Raw genomic sequence first — 22340 nt, 5'->3', positions numbered from 1 at the left:
TGCACTGCAGCAAGTACAGCCACCAGCAGATCAACCAGAAATCAAATATATATAACGCTACTGTAGGCGTAAGTAAGCCGTTTAGATTCTCCTATGGCTATTTTCTAGCCAAGCATGAAAGCACACTACTATGCCAGATGAGATGACGCAGAGTTATGAAACAAAATAAACGTAAAATAAAAAAGGAAAAATGGCAGACTGTGCCTAATTGAAATCCAACCCCTACTAAATTTTCCCACTTCGGTCTTTGCAATGGATATGTGCGTCACTAAGCGCAAAACACAGCGGTCGCAAGTCTCACTACAAATTGCTCACAATTTGCTAGTAGATGCACTGCAGCAAGTACAGCCACCAGCAGATCAACCAGAAATCAAATATATATAACGCTACTGTAGGCGTAAGTAAGCCGTTTAGATTCTCCTATGGCTATTTTCTAGCCAAGTATGAAAGCACACTACTATGCCAGATGAGATGACGCAGAGTTATGAAACAAAATAAACGTAAAATAAAAAAGGAAAAATGGCAGACTGTGCCTAATTGATATCCAACCCCTACTAAATTTTCCCACTTCGGTCTTTGCAATGGATATGTGCGTCACTAAGCGCAAAACACAGCGGTCGCAAGTCTCACTACAAATTGCTCACAATTGGCTAGTAGATGCACTGCAGCAAGTACAGCCACCAGCAGATCAACCAGAAATCAAATATATATAACGCTACTGTAGGCGTAAGTAAGCCGTTTAGATTCTCCTATGGCTATTTTCTAGCCAAGTATGAAAGCACACTACTATGCCAGATGAGATGACGCAGAGTTATGAAACAAAATAAACGTAAAATAAAAAAGGAAAAATGGCAGACTGTGCCTAATTGAAATCCAACCCCTACTAAATTTTCCCACTTCGGTCTTTGCAATGGATATGTGTGTCACTAAGCGCAAAACACAGCGGTCGCAAGTCTCACTACAAATTGCTCACAATTTGCTAGTAGATGCACTGCAGCAAGTACAGCCACCAGCAGATCAACCAGAAATCAAATATATATAACGCTACTGTAGGCGTAAGTAAGCCGTTTAGATTCTCCTATGGCTATTTTCTAGCCAAGTATGAAAGCACACTACTATGCCAGATGAGATGACGCAGAGTTATGAAACAAAATAAACGTAAAATAAAAAAGGAAAAATGGCAGACTGTGCCTAATTGAAATCCAACCCCTACTAAATTTTCCCACTTCGGTCTTTGCAATGGATATGTGCGTCACTAAGCGCAAAACACAGCGGTCGCAAGTCTCACTACAAATTGCTCACAATTTGCTAGTAGATGCACTGCAGCAAGTACAGCCACCAGCAGATCAACCAGAAATCAAATATATATAACGCTACTGTAGGCGTAAGTAAGCCGTTTAGATTCTCCTATGGCTATTTTCTAGCCAAGTATGAAAGCACACTACTATGCCAGATGAGATGACGCAGAGTTATGAAACAAAATAAACGTAAAATAAAAAAGGAAAAATGGCAGACTGTGCCTAATTGAAATCCAACCCCTACTAAATTTTCCCACTTCGGTCTTTGCAATGGATATGTGCGTCACTAAGCGCAAAACACAGCGGTCGCAAGTCTCACTACAAATTGCTCACAATTTGCTAGTAGATGCACTGCAGCAAGTACAGCCACCAGCAGATCAACCAGAAATCAAATATATATAACGCTACTGTAGGCGTAAGTAAGCTGTTTGGATTCTCCTATGGCTATTTTCTAGCCAAGTATGAAAGCACACTACTATGCCAGATGAGATGACGCAGAGTTATGAAACAAAATAAACGTAAAATAAAAAAGGAAAAATGGCAGACTGTGCCTAATTGAAATCCAACCCCTACTAAATTTTCCCACTTCGGTCTTTGCAATGGATATGTGCGTCACTAAGTGCAAAACACAGCGGTCGCAAGTCTCACTACAAATTGCTCACAATTTGCTAGTAGATGCACTGCAGCAAGTACAGCCACCAGCAGATCAACCAGAAATCAAATATATATAACGCTACTGTAGGCGTAAGTAAGCTGTTTGGATTCTCCTATGGCTATTTTCTAGCCAAGTATGAAAGCACACTACTATGCCAGATGAGATGACACTGAGTTATTAAAAAAATAAACGTAAAATAAAAAGTAAATGGCAGACTGTGCCTAATTGAAATCAAACCCCTAATAAATTTTCCCACTTTGGTGTTTGAGGTGGATATGTGTGTCACTAAGAGCTAAACACAACGGTAGCAAGTCCCCCTGCAAATTCCTCACAATATGGTACTAGCTGCAAATAAATAAAAAAAAGTAGAACGTTATTGTAGCCCTAAGAAGGGCTGTTGGGTTCTTGGAGAATCACTCCTGCCTAACAGTAAGCTAATAGAACACCCTAACGCTTTCCCTGACCAGCAGCAGCTCTCTCCCTAGCGGCATCCAGACACAGAATGATCCGAGCAGCGCGGGCAGCGGCTAGTCTATCCCAGGGTCACCTGACCTGGCCAGCCAACCACTGCTATCGACGTGTAAGGGTACCACGTCATGCTGGGTGGAGTGCAGAGTCTCCTGGCTTGTGATTGGCTCTGTTTCTGGCCGCCAAAAAGCAAAACGGCGGGAGCTGCCATTTTCTCGAGCGGGCGAAGTATTCGTCCGAGCAACGAGCAGTTTCGAGTACGCTAATGCTCGACCGAGCATCAAGCTCGGACGAGCATGTTCGCTCATCTCTAATCCTACCATATACTGCCATACTACAATTATCATTATATGGGGATTCTGCACATGATCCATGAGAATGTGCCAATAGCACATAACGGATCTTCAGAAATGACATGTGTACAAGTGTAGTACTACAAGTAATTCATGTGTGAGGTACCTTGTGCTGGCTTAATTGGGGAAAGAGGTTAATATGCACTTGTTGATCCTTCCTACTCTTGATGATGGTAAAAAGTTCCCCAGAAACAAATACAATGGACCTAAGGAGTGCCCTGATTATATTAGGTGTAGACACACCCCTTCACATCCATGGGGGAGCTCTAGGAAAACTCCAGGACCTTGGATGAGTTATATAGCTTTTCAATGGAAAGCCATAGGATCAGTGTTCTGATCTCATCTGAATGTCTGGATTGTGTTGGAACTAGACATGATCCACATACTATGCTCCCAGAGTTATTTATATTTCAGTTTCCAATGCTGCTATAGCACACTGAGACCCAGGTATGCCCTCAGCTAATTTTCCTGATCCCAGATATATAATTGGCCTTCATAATATCATAGTATATAAGGCTGGAAATAGACATAAGTCCATCAAGTTCAACCTTTAAGAAGTAAAGATTCCCCATAACCTGTGATATTTTTGCTCTCCAGAAATTTACTGTACTTTAGCCTTAGGCTACAATAAACAGCTATAACAGTTATCACTGGTGTCTACAATAAAGCTTTATTGTTAATCCTGGTTCTAATGACAATCAAACATTTTTAAAATCCAATTGTCACAGAGACCAAAAAAATTTGTCTGGGGTTACAATGATAAAGTATACAGTTCCGACTTACATACAAATTCAACTTAGGAACAAACCTACATACCCTATCTTGTATGTAACCCGGGGACTGCTTGTACCTCCCAGAGACTTAATTACATTCTCCAGCTTGTCTTACAGACTCAAGCTACGGACTTAAACTTTTCAAATAAGGCTGCGGAAGTGTGTGACTGTATTGCCTATATTTTCATCCTATAGGCTAAAGAGTCACTCTTTAAATAATAAGAGAATATTTTGATAGTTCAGCTCTATAAAAAGATAAGTCTATCCAGTAACTATTTATAAAGAGGGTCAAGGAAGTAACTAAACTCCTTTTAAGATCTACCTTAGTAGGTCACCTTTACAGGCATGTGAAATCTTAAAGGCCATGACCTTTCAGCTAATATGCAATAAAGTTTTCCAGGGTGGGAAAAGGAAAACTATGTCTCAGTGCTACTTTTAATAAGGCATCTCCCTCTACATAAATATCTGACATTGAAGACACCAAGTGTCTAGATATTGATAGATGTGGATAGATATTGGTTATCGTTGGGGGTCCTGCTCTGGGTCCCCTGGAGGGAAGCTACACATTTCTCCATTTTCTTTCTATTGTATTGGTGAACTCAGGACACCAATATGATTGAAACCTGTGATACAGGAGGGATCAATAAATTCCTACTTAAATTGTCATGTTGGCACTTTGTGACATGTAAATGAGTATTGGTTGTAGTTTGGGCGTCTCCAAAAGGTTTGCCATCACTGTTCTAGACTGTCTATAATAGGCTCAGCTCTAGGGTTCTTGAATCTTAAGTGAATCACTTTAGAGATTGATTCTAGTCTAGCTGACCAGACTGGGGTACTGTTAATTCCTGCTATCCAGCGGACTAATATCCAACTAATGCCAGCCAACTAATATCCCTGCTTGCCCTCAGAGAGCAAAGTTCTGACCAACCTGCTACCTTCTGCCGATTTACAGTTTCTTGAGAGTTCTCCTCATAAAGCAACCATGAGTTTTCATCATTTCTGTTTACTGAGTGAATCCCTAACTAGACACTACCATCACAGGCGTCCCTTTTACCGTTTGTCGGGAACCTGTTACCAACACCGGGAGTGCCCCATGGGCAACTTTTACTGTGACTTTTACTTTGTGTACTAGTGATTTACGTAATTTCAATAAAACTTTATTTATATATGTAACTGAGGCCCCAACTCCTGTCCCCTAAACAAATATTTCATTGTTGCACCAAGACTTCTTCACTTGTGTAAGTTAATAAAGTCGTAAATTGTAATTTATTAAGACCGCTACATTGTTATTTCCCGCACTGCTACACGATGTAGTCTGGTGTAGATTTCTGCTATTATCTGGGCCATTGTGACTTTTCATGCCTTGTACACCAGAACACTGGTGTACAAGGAATTATAAATATCACATCATATACTACCCACAGAACTACTGCATGATTATTCATACAGTATTTATGTGGGTAGGCATTGACTCGCAGCATCATATATTATTATGATGCTGTATGTCTGGGTCCCTGCACATTGTTCATTCTGGAAAATAGAGAGATGGTCCTCATTTCATTTACTTAGTACAGGTGTCTAAGCAGTCTCAGTGTGCATTCATATGTGTGGTCTCATGTGTCTAAATTTTCACAAAGGGTTGCTCCAGATGTAAAAGAACAGGCGTCTGGCCATTCATTGCAAAAACTATGGAACACCAAGGTAGAGACGTAAGTCCTGGTTATCCAAGTACCATCAATTGAGTACACAGTTCTCATATATTATGTATTGGTACATGTACTGTGCACTGTTGTAAATAAATGTCCATGTGCCCCTCATACAATCCTAGAAATAGAGTTTAGATTATTGTTGCAGTATTTGTAAACTATCATTATTTTATGAATATTTATGAAGCTCAAATTGGATTGTGATTTTTCCCAACGGTAAAAGCCTTAAAGGGGTTATCCGGGTTTAAAAATCTTTTTATGGCCGGGCTGGGGAGGGCTAGTTAAACATAATAAACATGGACTTACCTCCTCCGGCGCCGCTGATGTCCCGCGCCGCGGTCCCTTCGATCCTTGCCCCTGTAAACAAACAGGGGCACGGAAGCCGCGCACAGGGAGCTTCCGGTCCGCGTTGTGGACGGCTCCTCCCATCCGTCCCTATCTCTCAGCGTTGTAAGCGCTGGGAGATGGTGCGCATGGGAGCATCCGGCCGGCCGGAAGCTCCCTGTGCGCCGGTTTAATGAAACCGGCGCACGGAGAAGACGGGCCGCGGCGCGGGACATCGGCAGCACCGGAGGAGGTAAGTACATGTTTATTATGTTTAAATAGCCCTCCCCAGCCCGGCCATAAAAATTTTTTTAATCCCGGATAACCCCTTTAATAAAAGCCTTATATTTTCTTACAAGTAGGTCCTGGAGTTCTGGGCATTACAATATCCAGCAAAACACTTAACAACAATATTATGCTAAGTGCTGAAAAGCTGTGAATCTCCATGGCACAGAAGAGGTTACCATAGCTGCAGCTCATTTCACATTATTTTCTGAATTTCATAATAGCCCGAGGGGTCTCAAACAACTTCAAACTTGCAGAGATGTTCTGAACTGACATTATTTGTTCCATGGTCTTTGTAGTTTTAAACAAGCTGGCATGAAGTAAAACTTCCCTTGTGTGAATCATTTCGATTAAGGCTTTCTGTCTTGAAATCCTTCATGACACCTCTACATACAAAATAGCTCCTGCTCGTAGATCTGGAGCTACGTTAAGCAAATAATCTGCTCAATGTGTATGATGAGTTTAAATTCAGATACATTGATGAGGTTTCACCATGAGACAAAAAAATGACTCAGGCAGGAAGGGAACATTACAAGTGAATGATAAAGTAAGGGAGGCATTGTTCATCGGGGAAGTACCAAAAGTAGGGCATTATTAGTTGGTGGGGCATATCATGAGGCATTTTGTAGGCCCTAAGAAAGTTGATTTTGAGGGCACACACATGTCCGTGTACATTTGGCTATAAAAGAACCAGACATTCCCATGATGACCCTGTTAAAAGCTATAAGCAGTCGGGTAGTTGTAATATTAATAACATTTGGTGGGTGGTTAGGGACCCTGGTAAATGTTTAGCATTAGGTTCCAAGAGCTGAACGCCCTGTCTTTTAGAAATTCACATAATACATCATTCTTTTTACCTGTCCTCTGGTTAATAAAGTTGTTTTTTGCCGTGTGATATCCTAGTATATCTAACAGCCAATTCATACTGACTATCTTTACACAGCAACTGTAGAAGAGCCTGCAGCCTAGCACTGTGGGAACACCAAAACACTGTTCTTATATTATAAATGAATATCATCTGCCATGCTTATATTTCAAATGTATAGCACCAATTTTAAACAGTTATGGTTGTTGTCAGGAACCTGGCTACTTGTTGACTGGATCTGACTTAATACTTTATGTGACATTTTAAGTCTGGCGTATGGGAAACCAGAAATTCCTGATCAAACTGTCCAACTGGGTCCCCCAAAGAATGACAATTGTTAGATGGAGACTTTCATCTAAATAGATTCTAACATTCACTGATCATCCCCCCTACTTGTGATGATGCCAGGAGGCCTGGCATATGATAATTGCCCCCTCTTTTTCTACCATTTATAATGCCTTGTCTCATTATGCTCCCATTCATTATACCCCCACTAATTATGCCCCCATTCAGAGTGCCCCATCTCATGATGCCCACATTTATAATTCCCCTCCCCATTATGTCACTGTTTATAATGCCCCCTCTCCTTGTACCCTATTTATAATGTTCCCTCCATTATGCCATTCCATTCTCCCTTATATATAGTAGTGCAGAGTTTTTTAAAAGAGAAAACTCACCTTTCTTCTGGTCTCTCCGGTGGCATCTCTAAAGAGAGTGTCTTACTCTGCCTTGCCACAGCACAAGCAGTCAGCTGCGTCAGCGCATGAGCCAGAAGCACGACTCCTGTCCTGCATCCGACTCGTGTGTCCTGCGCCTCACTCTCCCTTTGTGTCGGCAAAGTATTTTTGACAGGCCTGCGTGACCGCCCCCCAACAATCATGACGGGTAGTCACTCGGGCTGCTCAAAAATACTTAGTGGGTCAGATATGACCCATGGGTCGTATGATGCCAGGTTCTGTACTAGACCATCAGTTTAGTTTATACAGTCGTATCAGATTTCATTTAATGTGCATCATATTCTTATGTACAGAAGTAGCAGAAACATCCCATCACCAAGAATACACTTAAAAGACACATCATTTAATATAACTCACCCATGCTTCATTATTTGTAAACTGTCAACTGTTGCTGATAAAGTAGCTCAATAGTGGTCTACAAATGATAAGTAAAATAATGGCTTAGTGGCGAGAATCAGCATTTTATCATTTTGTGACATGTTGCCTTGAAGACCCCAACCTATTCACTCTTGTCAACTAAAAAAGCAATTGCAAAAATCAGCACACAGCATATGGTGTGTCCTCAATATTCATGCAGCCTAGGCATTGTTCTCAGGCAGTACTGCTGGCCAGACAAAGACCCCATAGGCCAGTGATGGCTAACCTATGGCACTGGTGCCAGAGGTGGCACTCAGAGCCCTATCTGTGGGCACTCAGGCCATTACTAGAGAGGACTCCAGGTATCTTCCTGCAGTCACAGACAGCCCAGGACTTGCTGTGCACAGAGCTATTTTAAAGTGACAGTGCTACCTGGGACTACTGGAGGAGTGGGAAGGTGTGGACAGATCTGGATTATCATTGTAGCTCCTTCTCTGGCCCTGACAATTCTTTCTGCTTATGGGACCCTGGAGGGAAGCTACAATGATCATCCAAATTTCTTCTAATTTCTGCTTTATTGGTGTCCTCAGGTGCTGGTATCCATGAAATCTGTGACAGAGAAGGGAGTATAAATCACAAATTAAATTTCTGTGGTGGCACTTTGCAATAAATAAGCGGGTCTTTGTTGTAGTTTGGGCACTCGGCCTCTATAAGGTTCGCCATCACTGCCATAGGCTGTGATTTATGCTGTTGCTACAATTTACAGAGCTTAGCAACACACAAAAAGGAATTAAGAATATTAAGAATCCAGTAAATATATAAACACAACCATAATACAGGAGGTCCCCTACTTAAGAACACTCGACTTACATACGACCCATAGTTACAAACGGACCTCTGGGTATTGGTAATTTATTGTACTTTAGTCCTAGGCTACAATAAACAGCTGAAACAGTTATCAAATGTGTCTGCAATGAAGCTTTAGTGTTAATCCTGATTCTTATGACAATCCAACATTTTTAAAATCCAATTGTCACTGAGACCAAAAAAGTTCTGGCTGGGATTACAATGATAAAATATACAGTTCCGACTTACATACAAATTCAACTTAAGAACAAACCTACAGACCCTATCTTGTATGTAACCTGGGGACTGCCTGTACTATACAAATTATATTACAGGTATAACATGCCCATCCTTGACTTGAAACATGTTCATAAATAGGCATTTGTTGTTATTTATATTTATTTATATAATAAATATAAATGTATAAGATAAAAATAAATTGAGAATAATAAAATTGTAATTATTGTAAGGCCATAATACAGAAGTACCAGTGATGCAGATTGCGTGAACATTGTACTGCATTTAACTGGGCATACAGAACCCTACTGTGAGAACTCTCAAAAGGCATCATATGGCTTATATTTATTTCTTAATGTATTTGCTTTTGGAATTCTAAGAAGATCATTTCACATCTGTTATTTCTAAAATCCAACCTTTTTTCTTTGGCAGCCCCTACAATTAAACACTAGAGACACTCAAGCAAGCATTAGCCAAGATGAGGCCCTGTATTACACAGAACAGTGTCAGACTTTCTGCAGTGATGGCTAGAAACAGAGAGGACACTGTGACTGGAAGCTATACAATGTTAAAGGGAAACTCAGAGGGAGATGAGGGAAAACTGGTGCAAAGAGAAAGTGGAGTAATTGTAAATTGCAATCAGATTTATTTCCATTAGAGACATGGGAAATTGATTACCTTGGGTAAAAACTTTCGCCAGTTTTAATAAATTTCCCCTCTGCTCTGGTATAGCCACAACCCTGCCCTGCAATACAGCAACTGCATTGAAAAAGTGATCTCTCGTCTCCAGCATAAGATACTGGAAAACAACATGTTTAATTTGAATGATTTAGAAGAGGGCATCAGATGGAAAGATTCTGCCTATTTACAAGTATAAGCTTGGTAGATAATATTGTAATATTGTATGCAGCCTTTATCTTATCTCTTCATAGATTGTAAGCTCTTGTGAGCAATTATCCTCATTCCTTTTGTTTCATCCGAGGATGTCATTTCTCTATCATGTCTTGTTTCATTTGTATATGTACCCCATGAACTGTAAAGTGCTGCAGACTATGATATTGCTAAATAAATAAAGATTTATTTATTAATATTTATTGAGAAGGGTAATCATGATTATCAAACCTTCAAGGAACGCAGAACGTTAATTATTCTAGTATGTACTGCAACTTTAGGAACTGTTAAATAAAAACCATGTTAGTGTCAGGATACAATGACTATAGCTCCCTTCCCCCTCCTAAATGACAGAAGGGTTAAGTGGACCACAGTGAACCGTGCACAATGCCCCCATTAGCAGATGATTACTTTACCCTAAATATTCTCCCCAGTACTCTGCTCGGAAAAAGCCTTGAAGTAAAATGAAGTCTGTACATGATATTCTGCTGTATAACTAGTATGAAACATGATAGAAGTAATTTCAGGGCAGTATTGATTATTGTTAGATCTCTGCCTGCTTTTTTCAACAAACCTTTAGTTACATTTTCATAGCGGTTTTATTATAGATATTGTAAATCTCAGAACTTGAAGCCCGTTGCTTGACCATAATTTATTTACTCTTTATTGTTTTATGTATATATAAGAATGTGATACATACAAATCACTCTATATACATGTGCCGTTTGAGTTTGGTATTTGTTACAGCTCATTGTAATATTGCTGTGGTTTTACATAGGAGTGCAAGTATCCTAAAGCATTAGCACAGTGCATAAGAGATGGAACCATAAAGAGTTAAGTGAGTATTTATATAATTGACAACTAAAGTAATAAAAACACGTTGTAGAAGAATGAAAGGTATGCAGAGGGCAAAGACCCCCTGAAAGTACCTGAGGACTCATAGAGTACTTACTCTGTATACATTCTCTGTCAGTCTATTCACCTCATCGGATCTAGACATGTTGCTTGGCTGGAAGCTGTTCACATGGACGTTAGATGACCGACACAGAGCTGGATCCCTGGAGATGTGGAGACAGAAGGTGTATCTGTGATGTTGACCACTGACCACTGCTCTGGTGTGGAGGGATGGCAGTGGGAGGGAGAAGGGCCTGGGGAGGAAACAGGATGGGAGGGAGAAAACAGCCTCAGACAAAAGTTCTACAGCTCAGGATAAAAAACTTGTAGCCAATAAGGGCTCTGCTCTGCTGTCACCCAGCTCACTATGTGCTCTGCATAAAAGGAGGATTCTGCTTGACAGAAAGGGAGGGACTCATTCACTAGACATCTGGGAGAGCCTGAAAAGGGGTCTCTTAACCTCCAAGCCTTTGACTTTATCCATGTTCCCTTTCATCTTTTCCCTGACACACCAATTTCCCCTTTGAATGAATGGGAGACATGACACTGTAAACAGTTTAACCCTGCAACCAGAAGTCTTCATGAATGGAGCTATGTTTTAAGAAGTATTTTTGGATTTTCCTGAGTGGTCTTTTTGGACAAGAGTTTGCTTGTCTCATGTGAAATGTATGAAGGGACTTTAGCATTTAATACTGCACCTAAATTGGCCACTTATACAAACTTCCTCTGTAAAAGATCTATCTTGTTGCAATAACTATTAAAGTGTATATTGACATATACTAATACATAAATCTTATTCAAAGCTATGTACCTAAGAAATATGAATTTACTGTCCAGCCAAAGACTGGCAATAGAAATATTTTGGTATATAAAGCAATGTATTATTATTTATAGTTTCCCGCAGTAAACACTTTGCAAAATTTGTCTTCGGAGAGTGCAAAAATAATTACAAAAAAGTAAAGCTTTTTGTCTGGGAGAAAAAGTCACCTTTAGATCTCAAAGCGGATTTTGGCCAACAACAAAGTCAACATTAAAGTGGTTTTGCCACCAAACAAGTTAAGCCCCTATCCTCGGGGAGAGACTAGGGGTCCGACTGTGGTACCTGGGACCCAATTGGACACCCGCTCTCGTGATCTGTGGGAGTCTCATCACTGAGAACCTCACCAATCAGCAAGTTATTTGGAGGGAAAAACCCCTTTAAGCCAGAAGGGGACATCCTAGGATGACTCTTCTCACCTACATTACTTCTTAGAGGAAATCTACAATCAAAATCAAGCAATTTTCTTGTTATCCTCCTTACTTCTAAAATAAACTTTTGGAGGAATTACCACAGCTATTCTGTGCTACAGCATCACAGGCACTTAGACTTTCACACTGACCCCATGCTCAGCACTTCCTCCCCCCTTTTACCTGCTGTAATTTGGAAGTGCTCTGGTAATGCCCTCCCCAGAACCCTTCTTACTCATTAGCATAATTTTATAAGTTGATTTTAGAAGGAAGGGGGCCATGGATAACAAATTGAATACAATCACTACAGTTCTGGTGCCTGGATCAATGAGTAACTGTTCCTGGTTTATCATGCTGGATTTTGATGACAGATTTCCTTTAACCATCTTACTTCCTTCAAGATCTGTTTCTGTGTTGTGCTTTTGGATCTTTTTTTATTGTTATTTTCTTTTAATATGTGGTCAAATTGTCAATAGAAGGAGTATTCAAATATAGCTTTTATTTATATATACTTATATGAAGTGTTCCTGCAGTGTATTGGCACATGTAAAGTTATCAATGGTCAGGAGTCAGAAAGTCGGCAGGGTGTGAAGCTCCCAAGCTCTCTATACTTAACGGTCTCTCACTGTCTTTCTGTACTTGACTGTCTCTCACTGTCTCTTTTTGTACTCGACTGCCTCTCACTGTCTTTCTTTACTTGATTGCCTCTCTCTGTACTTGACTGTCTCTCCCTGTACTTGACTATTTCCACTGTCTCTCTCTGTACTGGGATGTCTCTCTGTACATGACTGTCTCTCACTGTCTCTCTGTACTTGAATGTCTTTCACTGTCTCTCTCTGTAATTGACTGTCTCTCACATTCTCTATCTGTACTTGACTGTCTCTCTCTGTACTTGACTGTCTCTCTCTGTAACCAATCAAAGCTCAGAGCTCATCTTAATGACCTGTGGCAAAATAGCAACCAATCACAGCTCAGTATCTGACTGCCACAGCAGCAGAAGACAATTGCTCCTGTATATGGTGGTTAATGAGTGTATTTTGGAGTGTGGGGTGAAAATTCGCCTCAAAACCTAGTCTATGACATTCCCTGAGTTTTGGCTGTGCAAAATTTGGTGATAGTAAACTTGACAGTGCAGATTCCTTTAGGGGACATACACACACACACTCAATTTTAAATATTAGATACACACATATAACGTTCTAAAGTCATAAACACACATTTATACACTTTTACACAAGTACTCTTATGCACACATTTATGCACTGATATATAAATGTATACACTGTTTAGACATATAGGATATACACACCATTATATACACATACATACAGTATAAGCACAACATATGCACACATATACACATAGCACATACAAACCTTACACACATACAGCATAAACTCACACATACACATGCATACAGCATATGTACACCATATACACCATATACACATAATATACAGTAAATACACACATATGGCATATACACACATACTGCATATACAATCATACACACACATACATATCTTATCATGGGAAGGGGGTGGGCAGGTGTCAGAGACCACAGAAATATGATTTCATGCAACCTAGTATTTGAAGATCACATTTGGGAAGTAGACAGCAGGAAGTAGAGATGAGAGAACCCTTGTCCTACTGCCCTGCACTCCCCTCCCCTGACATTTCTTGTCTAAGTTGCTGGCTCAGATGTGTACAGTGAATCGTGTGCACAATGTGCAGCATGATATGTATATGATAGTTGACAATCTTATAATAATAATAATAATTACATTCTTTGTTTAAGGTGGCTTGGCCCCCAGACACTATTCATGTCCACTTGCATCATCCCTTCCTGTATAGCCAAAAGTATAATTACAGACACCTGGCTCTCTTCTTCTAGTATATTGGAAAATTGTATTGTTTTTCATCATGCAAAAAAATAACATTAATATGCTGAAATTAGAATACCCCCTTTAAGGCTCCCCTCATTCTGACTCATTGCTGCATCACCTCACGAATAGTCATTGCCATTTGTAGTCTCCCTTAAAGGTGTTAATCCAGAAAAGAAAGTCCTCACAACCTAAATGGGTATTCCCATCTGGGCATTCCCAATTAATTTAATTAATTTGCCATATGTAAAAATTTCTTCAATTGGATGTTATTAAAAAAAAATTTCCTGTGTGAAGATAATTTCTCAGAAATGTAGTCATGTTGTCCCTTAGAAACGAGATGGCTTCCTCGGATACGACCATCCCGAAGTCTAGCAGGGTGGCCAGACATGCGCTATTGTGTCCTGTCTGACCTCCTGGCATCAGCGGTCATTACTAGAGGATGGTTGTGGGACATGCAGTAACTCCCAAACATTTCGTATACAAAAACCTTTTGTTTCTTTGTGCAATCACTCCAGCAGAGGTAGCTGTATCCAAAGACATAGGGGCAGATTTACTTACCCGGCCCATTCGCGATCCAGCGCCGCGTTCCCTGCGCTGGATTCGGGTCCGGCCGGGATTTTTGATGGTAGTTCCTCCGCCGTCCACCAGGTGGCGCTGCTGTGCAGAAGTCCGCTGGAATGCCTAGAAATACACCGGCCTATCCTGGATGAAGGTGAGTGAAATTTTCGCGACACAATTTTTTTTTTTAAATGCTGCGCTTTTTCTGAATCCGTCGGGTTTTCGTCCGGCCACCCAGCCCCCCCCCCCCCGATTTCCGTCGCGCACATGCCGGTGCCGATGCGCCACAATCCGATCGCATGCGCCAAAATCCCGGGGCAATTCAGGTACAATCGGCGCAAATCGGAAATATTCGGGGAACATGTCGGGAAACCGCGAATCGGGCCCTTAGTAAATGACCCCCATAGTCTTGTTCCTAAGGGACCATATGACTACATATATGAGAAATTATCTTCACACAGGTAAAAAAATGTAAATAACATCTAATTGAAGAAATGTATATATATATGGCAGATGAATGAAACTGAATGTGAAAGCCCAGACGAGAATACCCCTTTAATCCTTTAGTGATGCCAACATAATAAAGATAACTTTTAACTACATACTTGAAGTTTTTTGCTACTTTTGCTCGAATTAATGCATCAGCTCATGAGTGTAAAGTTCTGCTTTGTTGGCGAGCACTTACTGAGCAGACACTTCCTGAGTCCTCTGGGGTTGTGTACATCCCCCAGTCTCCTATTGCTTGGAATGTGCTTAGATTATCATGTTGCAAGTAGAGATGGGCGAATTTTCAAAATCTGATTCGACCAGGTTTGCTGAATTTTCCAAGAAAATTCGATTCGATCCGAATTAGAATTGCTTCACTCTTCAATTCCATGGGCACTTACAGGGGTCAACTTGACCAAATAAGTGAAGCGAGAACGCAGCCTGACAAGGTTACGTCTGTGCCAGCCCGAAAGGACTAAGCTGAGGGCCAAGATCCCACAACAGTGTGTTGTTTGCCGGATGTTTGGGTTCGGCATGTTGTGGATAGGGTTGACAGATTACTGGGAGGGGCTGGTGAGGAACCAGCGGTCATGGTCTACATTGGCACTAATGACAAAGTAAGAGGTAGGTGGAAAGTCCTTAAAAATGTTTTCAGGGATTTAGGCCATAAGCTCAGGGCAAGGACCTCAAAGGTAGTTTTCTCTGAAATACTAACTGTACCACGTGCCACACCAGAAAGGCAGCAGGAGATTAGGGAGGTAAATAAGTGGCTCAAAAGTTAGTGTAGGAAAGAGAGCTTTGGGTTCATGGAGAACTGGGCTGACTTTTCTGTCGACTACAGGCTCTATAGTAGGGATGGGCTGCACCTCAATGGGGAGGGTGCAACTGTTTTGGGGGAAAGAAAATGGCTAGAAGGTTGGAGGAGTGTTTAAACTAGAGACTTGTGGGGAGGGCAACTACACTTTTGCAGGCAGCGTAGATAGGAGGCTGGGAAGATGGAATAAGATTGGGGAATAAGAACAAAAGTGCATGTACACAAATGCCAGAAGCCTCACAAAGAAAATGGAGGACCGGGAACTCTTAATGTTGGAGCGCAAATATGATATAGTGGGTATCACTGAGACATGGCTGGACAGTAGCTATGACTGGGCTGTTACTACAGATGTTATAGTCTTTTTAGAAATGACCGTATAAATCACAAAGGGGGAGGGGTTTGTTTAAATGTGAATTCTTGCCTCAAACCTGTCCTGCGAGATGACATCGGTCACGCAAATGAAAATGTGGAGACCCTATGGGTTGAGATAAGGGGAGGGGAAAAGAATAATCAAATATTACTAGGGGTTTGTTATAAGGCTCCACATATATGGAGGCAGCAGAGGAAATGCTGATAAGTGTAATGGATGCAGCCTCAAAGCATGGTGAAGTATCATGGAGGACTTCAATTATCCAGATATTGACAGGGGGGCAGAAACGTGCAGGTCCTTCAAAGGTAGCAGGTTTTTGTCGACAACAAAAGACAATTACCTGTCACAACTATTCCTGGATCCAACAAGAAGGGGGCACTGCTGGACCTTATCCTAACCAACAGACCTGACAGGATATCAAAATTTCAGGTTGGGGGACCCTGGGTAATAGTGATAATTGATTTTGTATTAGGCTTTACTAAGAGCGTTAGTGGAGGGGCAATCAACACTCTAAGCTTCAGGAGAGCAAATTTTAGTGAAGACCTTATAGGGATAAACTGGCACAATGTTCTCAAAGACAAAAGCCCCCCCCCCCCCCAAAAAAAATAGGAGTTTTTCACAAATATTATGTGAAAAACCATATGGGAAAAAGCATAAGAGGAAAAAGAAAAAGCCAATGTGGCTAACTAGTCTTGTAAGGAAAGCAATAAACGAGAAAGATAAGGCGTTTAAGGTGCTAAAACGCAAAGGAGCGATGAGGCATTACAGGATTATAGAGAGAAAAATAAATCCTATGAAAAGCAGATAAAGGCCGAAAAAATAGAGACTGAGAGAAATATTGTCGGCAGTAATTTTTCTATGACGTCACTGATCATTTTGCCCTTCTTTTTGTCCGTCAGTGTCCGCTTAAATAATCCATCAGTATTGCTAAAGCCAAAAACAAACAGGAGTTGATCCAAAACAGAGATGACCTCTGTGTTCTGTATCCACTCCTGCTTTTGGCTATCAATCCTGAAGCTTTTCATTCCTTCTGACAGATAAAATGAAGGGGAAAACCAAACAAAGTGGCAATGTCACAGAGTGGTGGAGGGTGAAAACGGCATTATGGAAATCACTGGGTGTTCCAGGGTGACAGTGGTCAGTTGGCCACAAAGTGGCACAATGACAAATTATGGAGGTGGCAGCAGCAGGTGGTCAGAAAGAGGGAAATTACAGAGTGTGGAGGTGGCGGGAGCAGCATGAGGCCAGAGAGTGGCACAATGACAAATTCTGGATTTGGCAGCAACATGGTAGGCCACAGAGTGGCACAATGACAAAGTTTGGAGGTGGCGGCAGTAGCAGGAGGTCAAAAAGTGGCACCATGACAGAGTGTGGAGGTAGCAGCAGCAGTATGAGGCCAGAGAGTGGCACAATGACAAATTATGGTGGTGGCAGCAACATGGTAGGCCACAATGACAGAGTGTGGAGGTGACGGGAGCAGCAGCAGCAGCAGCAGCAGGAGGTCAGGAAGTGGCACAATGAAAGAGTGTGGAGGTGGGTGAACATTCCAGTACCTGGTAAAGATGGTGGGAGGCAGGTGTAGCAACTGGCAGCAGATGTGTGGCATCAGGCGGGTGGCAGCATCAGAATAGTGACTGAGGCAGGTAGTTAGAATCCAGAATAATTTCTCAACGTTTGGGGAAGGCTTCATGGCTGATGCATGAGCTGACATGGCTGACATCAAAGTTACGCAGGGGAGTACTCCTGTCCACTTGCATCATCAAAAAATCATTAATGGCTTCTCTCTGTTCATACAGGTGGTTTAACATATGGATGCAGGAGCATCTGGACCGGTAGATGATGTCAAAGATAAACAGCTCCCTTTGGCAGAGGTGCTGGAGCCTTGACTGGCTGAAATGGCATGTGTGCCACTAGGTGCTGCTGCTGTTTCGGCAGGATGGACCACCACATCTGAGACACGTTTCTCCCAGGCCATTGGATGTTGACGCTGCATGTGTTCTGACGCATGGCCATGGTGCCAACGCTAGCTCCCTGGCCACACTTCACTTTCTGCCCGCAGATTCTACATATACACACATTCGGCTCCTCTGGTGCTTTAACAAAAAACTGCCACACCGCCGAGTTACCGCAAACACTCTACACTGAGTCACTATTAACACTGCTGCCTCGCTGAGCCCCTGTGCCACTGCTTACTTGGACCTGAGAAGCGGGTATTGTACCCCGCAGCCATTTGGCTCCTATCCTCGCACTGCTGCCACCCTGCTTACTCATGGCCACAGTAGCCAATTGCTGCCTGCTTTGCTGCCTGGAAGATAAAAAAGAACACAGGCGGTGCCCCCTAGTGCAATAAGGTACTTAAATGTGTTGCGTGGTAGCTGTGATATCTGCTCACCTTGTGTCTTATGCGTTGAAACAGATATCAGGGGTTTCCGTAGTTTTGGACTGCTGCGTCTTCCCGGGATCCGGTACTGGTTTGTGCCGGATAGGGAAATCACACATCAATAGTAGGTACAAAAAACCGGGTTGTAGTTAGACGCGCTGTCCGGTGAGTATTTGATATGACACAGATTTTCTTTAGATAGAACACTCTTTTATTTGTATAGGTATTGGACTACGCGTTTCGGGGGTGGTCCACCCCCTTCATCAGGTCCATAAACAAATGCTATGTAAAATTAGTACAATAAATTAAATTAAATTAGTGCGTAAATAAATAAATAAAAATTTGTAAAAATGCAGTTGACAAAATTGCATTAATGTTTGTGCAGGTGTGTAGATGGTGGTTATATGTAAACAAACAATTGAATGTTTATACACACACAGTTAGCATGATTAGTTTCAATTAAAATATTAATGGATTAACATAAAAAATAACAACATGATTTAGTTCTAATAAAAACAGTCTGTAAATAGTAGATAAATGAATTAGTAAATTAGTTAATCTATATAAATAAGAAATATCTCTGCTGTACATAACAGTGTAAACCATGGTGTGAGGTGACATGCATATGGAGAAATGTATAATGTATTTAGCTGAGGATTGGTGGAGAAATGTGAAGAAATGTAAGGGGATAGATGAATGTTGGATTACCTTTAGGGATTTGTAAGTGCCGTCAAGTGGCTACTTAGAGTTTTTCACGGAGCTGAATAAAATGGAGATGAGGATACATTAGAACAGGAAGGAAATGGGAACGCTTGTGGATGGCAGAAAGGCACTTACTGTGTTCGGAGTAACTTGCCTGACGCGCCACGCTTGTAGTGTGCGTGATGTGTTGTTTGGGGGAGCTTATATGCGCGCAGGGAGAGAAATGAAACTACGCGCATGCGCAGTAGGTGAAAGAGTCGCTTGGGGCTTAGGGGGAAGAAGAACATATGTTATTAATGGATGGAATTAAAAGTGAGTCTAATAGGGGATGAGAGTGTTGATCTGAGCTTTGTGGGGCGTAAAAGGATAGGTGTAAATTGGTATGCACTGACTGTGATAAATGTACTGTAATTTTTGATTGCATATGAATGTAATGGGATGATGAAACATAATATACATAGGTAATAAAAGATGAAATAATAATAAGGGGGTTGAGGTGGTACAAGGTTGGGACTATAGTATGGAAATATATGTATATATACACAGATTAGATGTACATTTATATATACACATGATGTATATAATGATCTTTAGTATATCTTATGTACAGGGATGTATTGTTAGAAAGGAAAGAGAGAAAGAAAATATATATTTATTGATATGGGGCTGCGGTGTTAAAGGATTGGTATTTGTGTAGTGTGGGAACAATTTGTTTCTTTTTGCTGTCTTAGGTTCGTTCAATCAGCTCATTTAAGCTGTTGGGGGTAAGGGTATTAAGTTTAAAGATCCAAAAGTTCTCTCTGCGGATCAATTGATTGTGTCTATCAGGGTGTGAGGCTGGAATTTGTTCTATCGGAATTAGTTTGAGTAGAGATGGGTCTTTGTTGTGATAAGAAGCGAAGTGGCGGGATACACTATAAAGAGGGAATCCAGATTTGATTTTGCTTCGGTGGGTATTCATGCGTTCTCTTACGCTTTGAATGGTGCGTCCTACATATTGTAAAGTGCATGGACATTCTAGGACATAGATGATATAGTCCGAACTGCAATTTATAAAGGAATGGATTTTGAACATTTCACCTGTAGACTTTGCCCTAAGCTCTTTTGTTTTATTACACATAATTTCGCAGGTCTTGCCTCTGTCTTTACTGCATTTGTAGCAGCCTTTGATTTCTGGAAAAGGGGAGAGTTGCGGTTTGCTCTTTTCTGTACGTATTTTTGTTGGGGCTAGAATATTCTTGAGTGTAGGGGCCCTGCGAAAGGTGAGATGTGGTTTGGACGGAAGTAGTTGTGTGATGTGGGGGTCTCTCTTAAGGATGTCCCAATGGTTGTTCAGGGTCTGTCTGATAAGATTGTGGTCCGTAGTATATGTGGTAATGAAGTTGAGTTTGTGGGAAGGTGTATTAGCTTTTTTCTGGGGTGGGGCAAGACAATCTTTTTGTGTTAATCGGTTGACCTTCTGGTAGGCATTCTTGAGTAATTGTGGTGGGTAACCTTTTTGTGTAAACCTATCTTTGAGGATTTTGGATTGTGCTTGGAATGTGTTATGGTTAGTGCAATTTCGGCGGATCCTTTTGTATTGTCCGTATGGGACGTTGCATAGCCATTTTTTGTAGTGTGAACTTGAGAAATCCAAGAAGCTGTTCACATCTACGCTTTTGAAGAAAGTCTTGGTGATGAGTTTTGTGTCCTGTTGGTCTACCTGTATTAGCAGATCCAAGAATTCTATTTCTGTTGGGGATGTATTTACTGTGAGTTCAATTCCCCAGGTGTTTTGGTTGATTTCTTTCACAAAATCTTTGGCTTCGGTTTCTGTCCCCTTCCAAATTACGAAAAGGTCATCAATATATCTTTTAAAGAAATGGACTTGATGGTTGTAATTGGCATTCTCTATAATGTGGGTCTGTTCGAAACACCCCATAAAGATATTTGCATAACTTGGGGCAAATCTGGTTCCCATGGCTGTTCCCTTAACTTGTGAATATATGTTTTTCTGAAATGCGAAAGTGTTGTGTTCCAGTATGAATTGGATGCTATTTAGTATGAAGTTTATCTGTCTTTGGGGTATTGATGGGTCTGTTTGGAGGGTCTGTTTTATTGCCTGGATGCCGAGAGTATGTGAAATGTTGGTGTATAGGGACGAAACGTCCATCGTGATGAGGATGAAATCAGATTGCCATTGTATATGTTCCAGTTCAGTGATGAGTTGCGCTGAGTCTCTGAGGTAAGTGGGGAGTGTTTGAACAAATTTCTGTAAGAGGATGTCAATATATTCGGAAAGGTTGGATGTGACTGAGTTAATGCCTGATATGATTGGGCGGCCAGGTGGTTTTGTTGGATTTTTGTGTATCTTGGGCAGATGGTAGAAAAGGGCTGTGCGCGGGTTTTTTGGGATAATGTAATTTCTTTCTTTTTTTGTTAGAACGCCTTGTTCATAGGCTTCGTCGACCAGTGTAGACAGGAGGTTATTGTGTTCTAGTTTTGGGTCATGGGTCAGTTTTTTGTAGTATTGTGTGTCTGACAATATGTGAAGGCTTTCTGAGATGTAGTTGGTTCGGTCTAGAATTACCGTACCTCCCCCTTTATCTGCTGGTTTTATTATTATGGTAGAATTTTCAATTTTTTATGTTAATCCATTAATATTTTAATTGAAACTAATCATGCTAACTGTGTGTGTATAAACATCCAATTGTTTGTTTACATATAACCACCATCTACACACCTGCACAAACATTAATGCAATTTTGCCAACTGCATTTTTACTAATTTTTATTTATTTATTTACGCACTAATTTAATTTAATTTATTGTACTAATTTTACATAGCATTTGTTTACGGACCTGATGAAGGGGGTGGACCACCCCCGAAACGCGTAGTCCAATACCTATACAAATAAAAGAGTGTTCTATCTAAAGAAAATCTGTGTCGTATGAACTACTCACCGGACAGCGCGTCTAACTACAACCCGGTTTTTTGTACCTACTATTGATGTGTGCTTTGCTGCCTGACATGCAAGCTGATACCTTCTTCTCCCAACGATGATGATGAAGCCCTTGCTTTATCCGGCTTCCAAGTGCGATCGGCTACATAATTATCGATTTGTGTTTCACTGTCACTGCTATTCTCCTCAACGGTTTCAGTATGAACAGTCTGACTACTTGCAAGTGCAACATAACCTCTCGTGCCACTCACCAGATCTCTACTTTCTCGCCTACTGCACGAAGCAGT

General features: G+C 41.2%; 1 protein-coding gene across 4 annotated transcripts in view; it reads right to left on the bottom strand.

Annotated features, from left to right (window-relative positions):
• Window positions 1–22340, bottom strand: part of LOC140064031 (BAR/IMD domain-containing adapter protein 2-like) — a 152455-nt gene that overhangs the window by 95067 nt on the left and 35048 nt on the right. For 2 of the 4 annotated variants that reach the window (XM_072110433.1, XM_072110435.1), the window contains exon 1: window positions 10748–11007. In XM_072110433.1, coding sequence (XP_071966534.1) covers window positions 10748–10795 — 48 coding nt within the window. In that variant the 5' untranslated portion in view covers window positions 10796–11007. Of the gene's footprint in view, window positions 1–7821; window positions 7858–10747; window positions 11008–22340 lie in introns of those variants that run through there. The other 2 variants (XM_072110434.1, XM_072110436.1) reach the window with 2 other exon arrangements.

This window comes from Engystomops pustulosus, chromosome 6, assembly GCF_040894005.1.
Source record: "Engystomops pustulosus chromosome 6, aEngPut4.maternal, whole genome shotgun sequence".
Lineage (NCBI taxonomy): Eukaryota > Metazoa > Chordata > Amphibia > Anura > Leptodactylidae > Engystomops > Engystomops pustulosus.
Note: the sequence above shows the minus strand (reverse complement) of the source record. Positions and strands in the feature narration are given on the sequence as shown.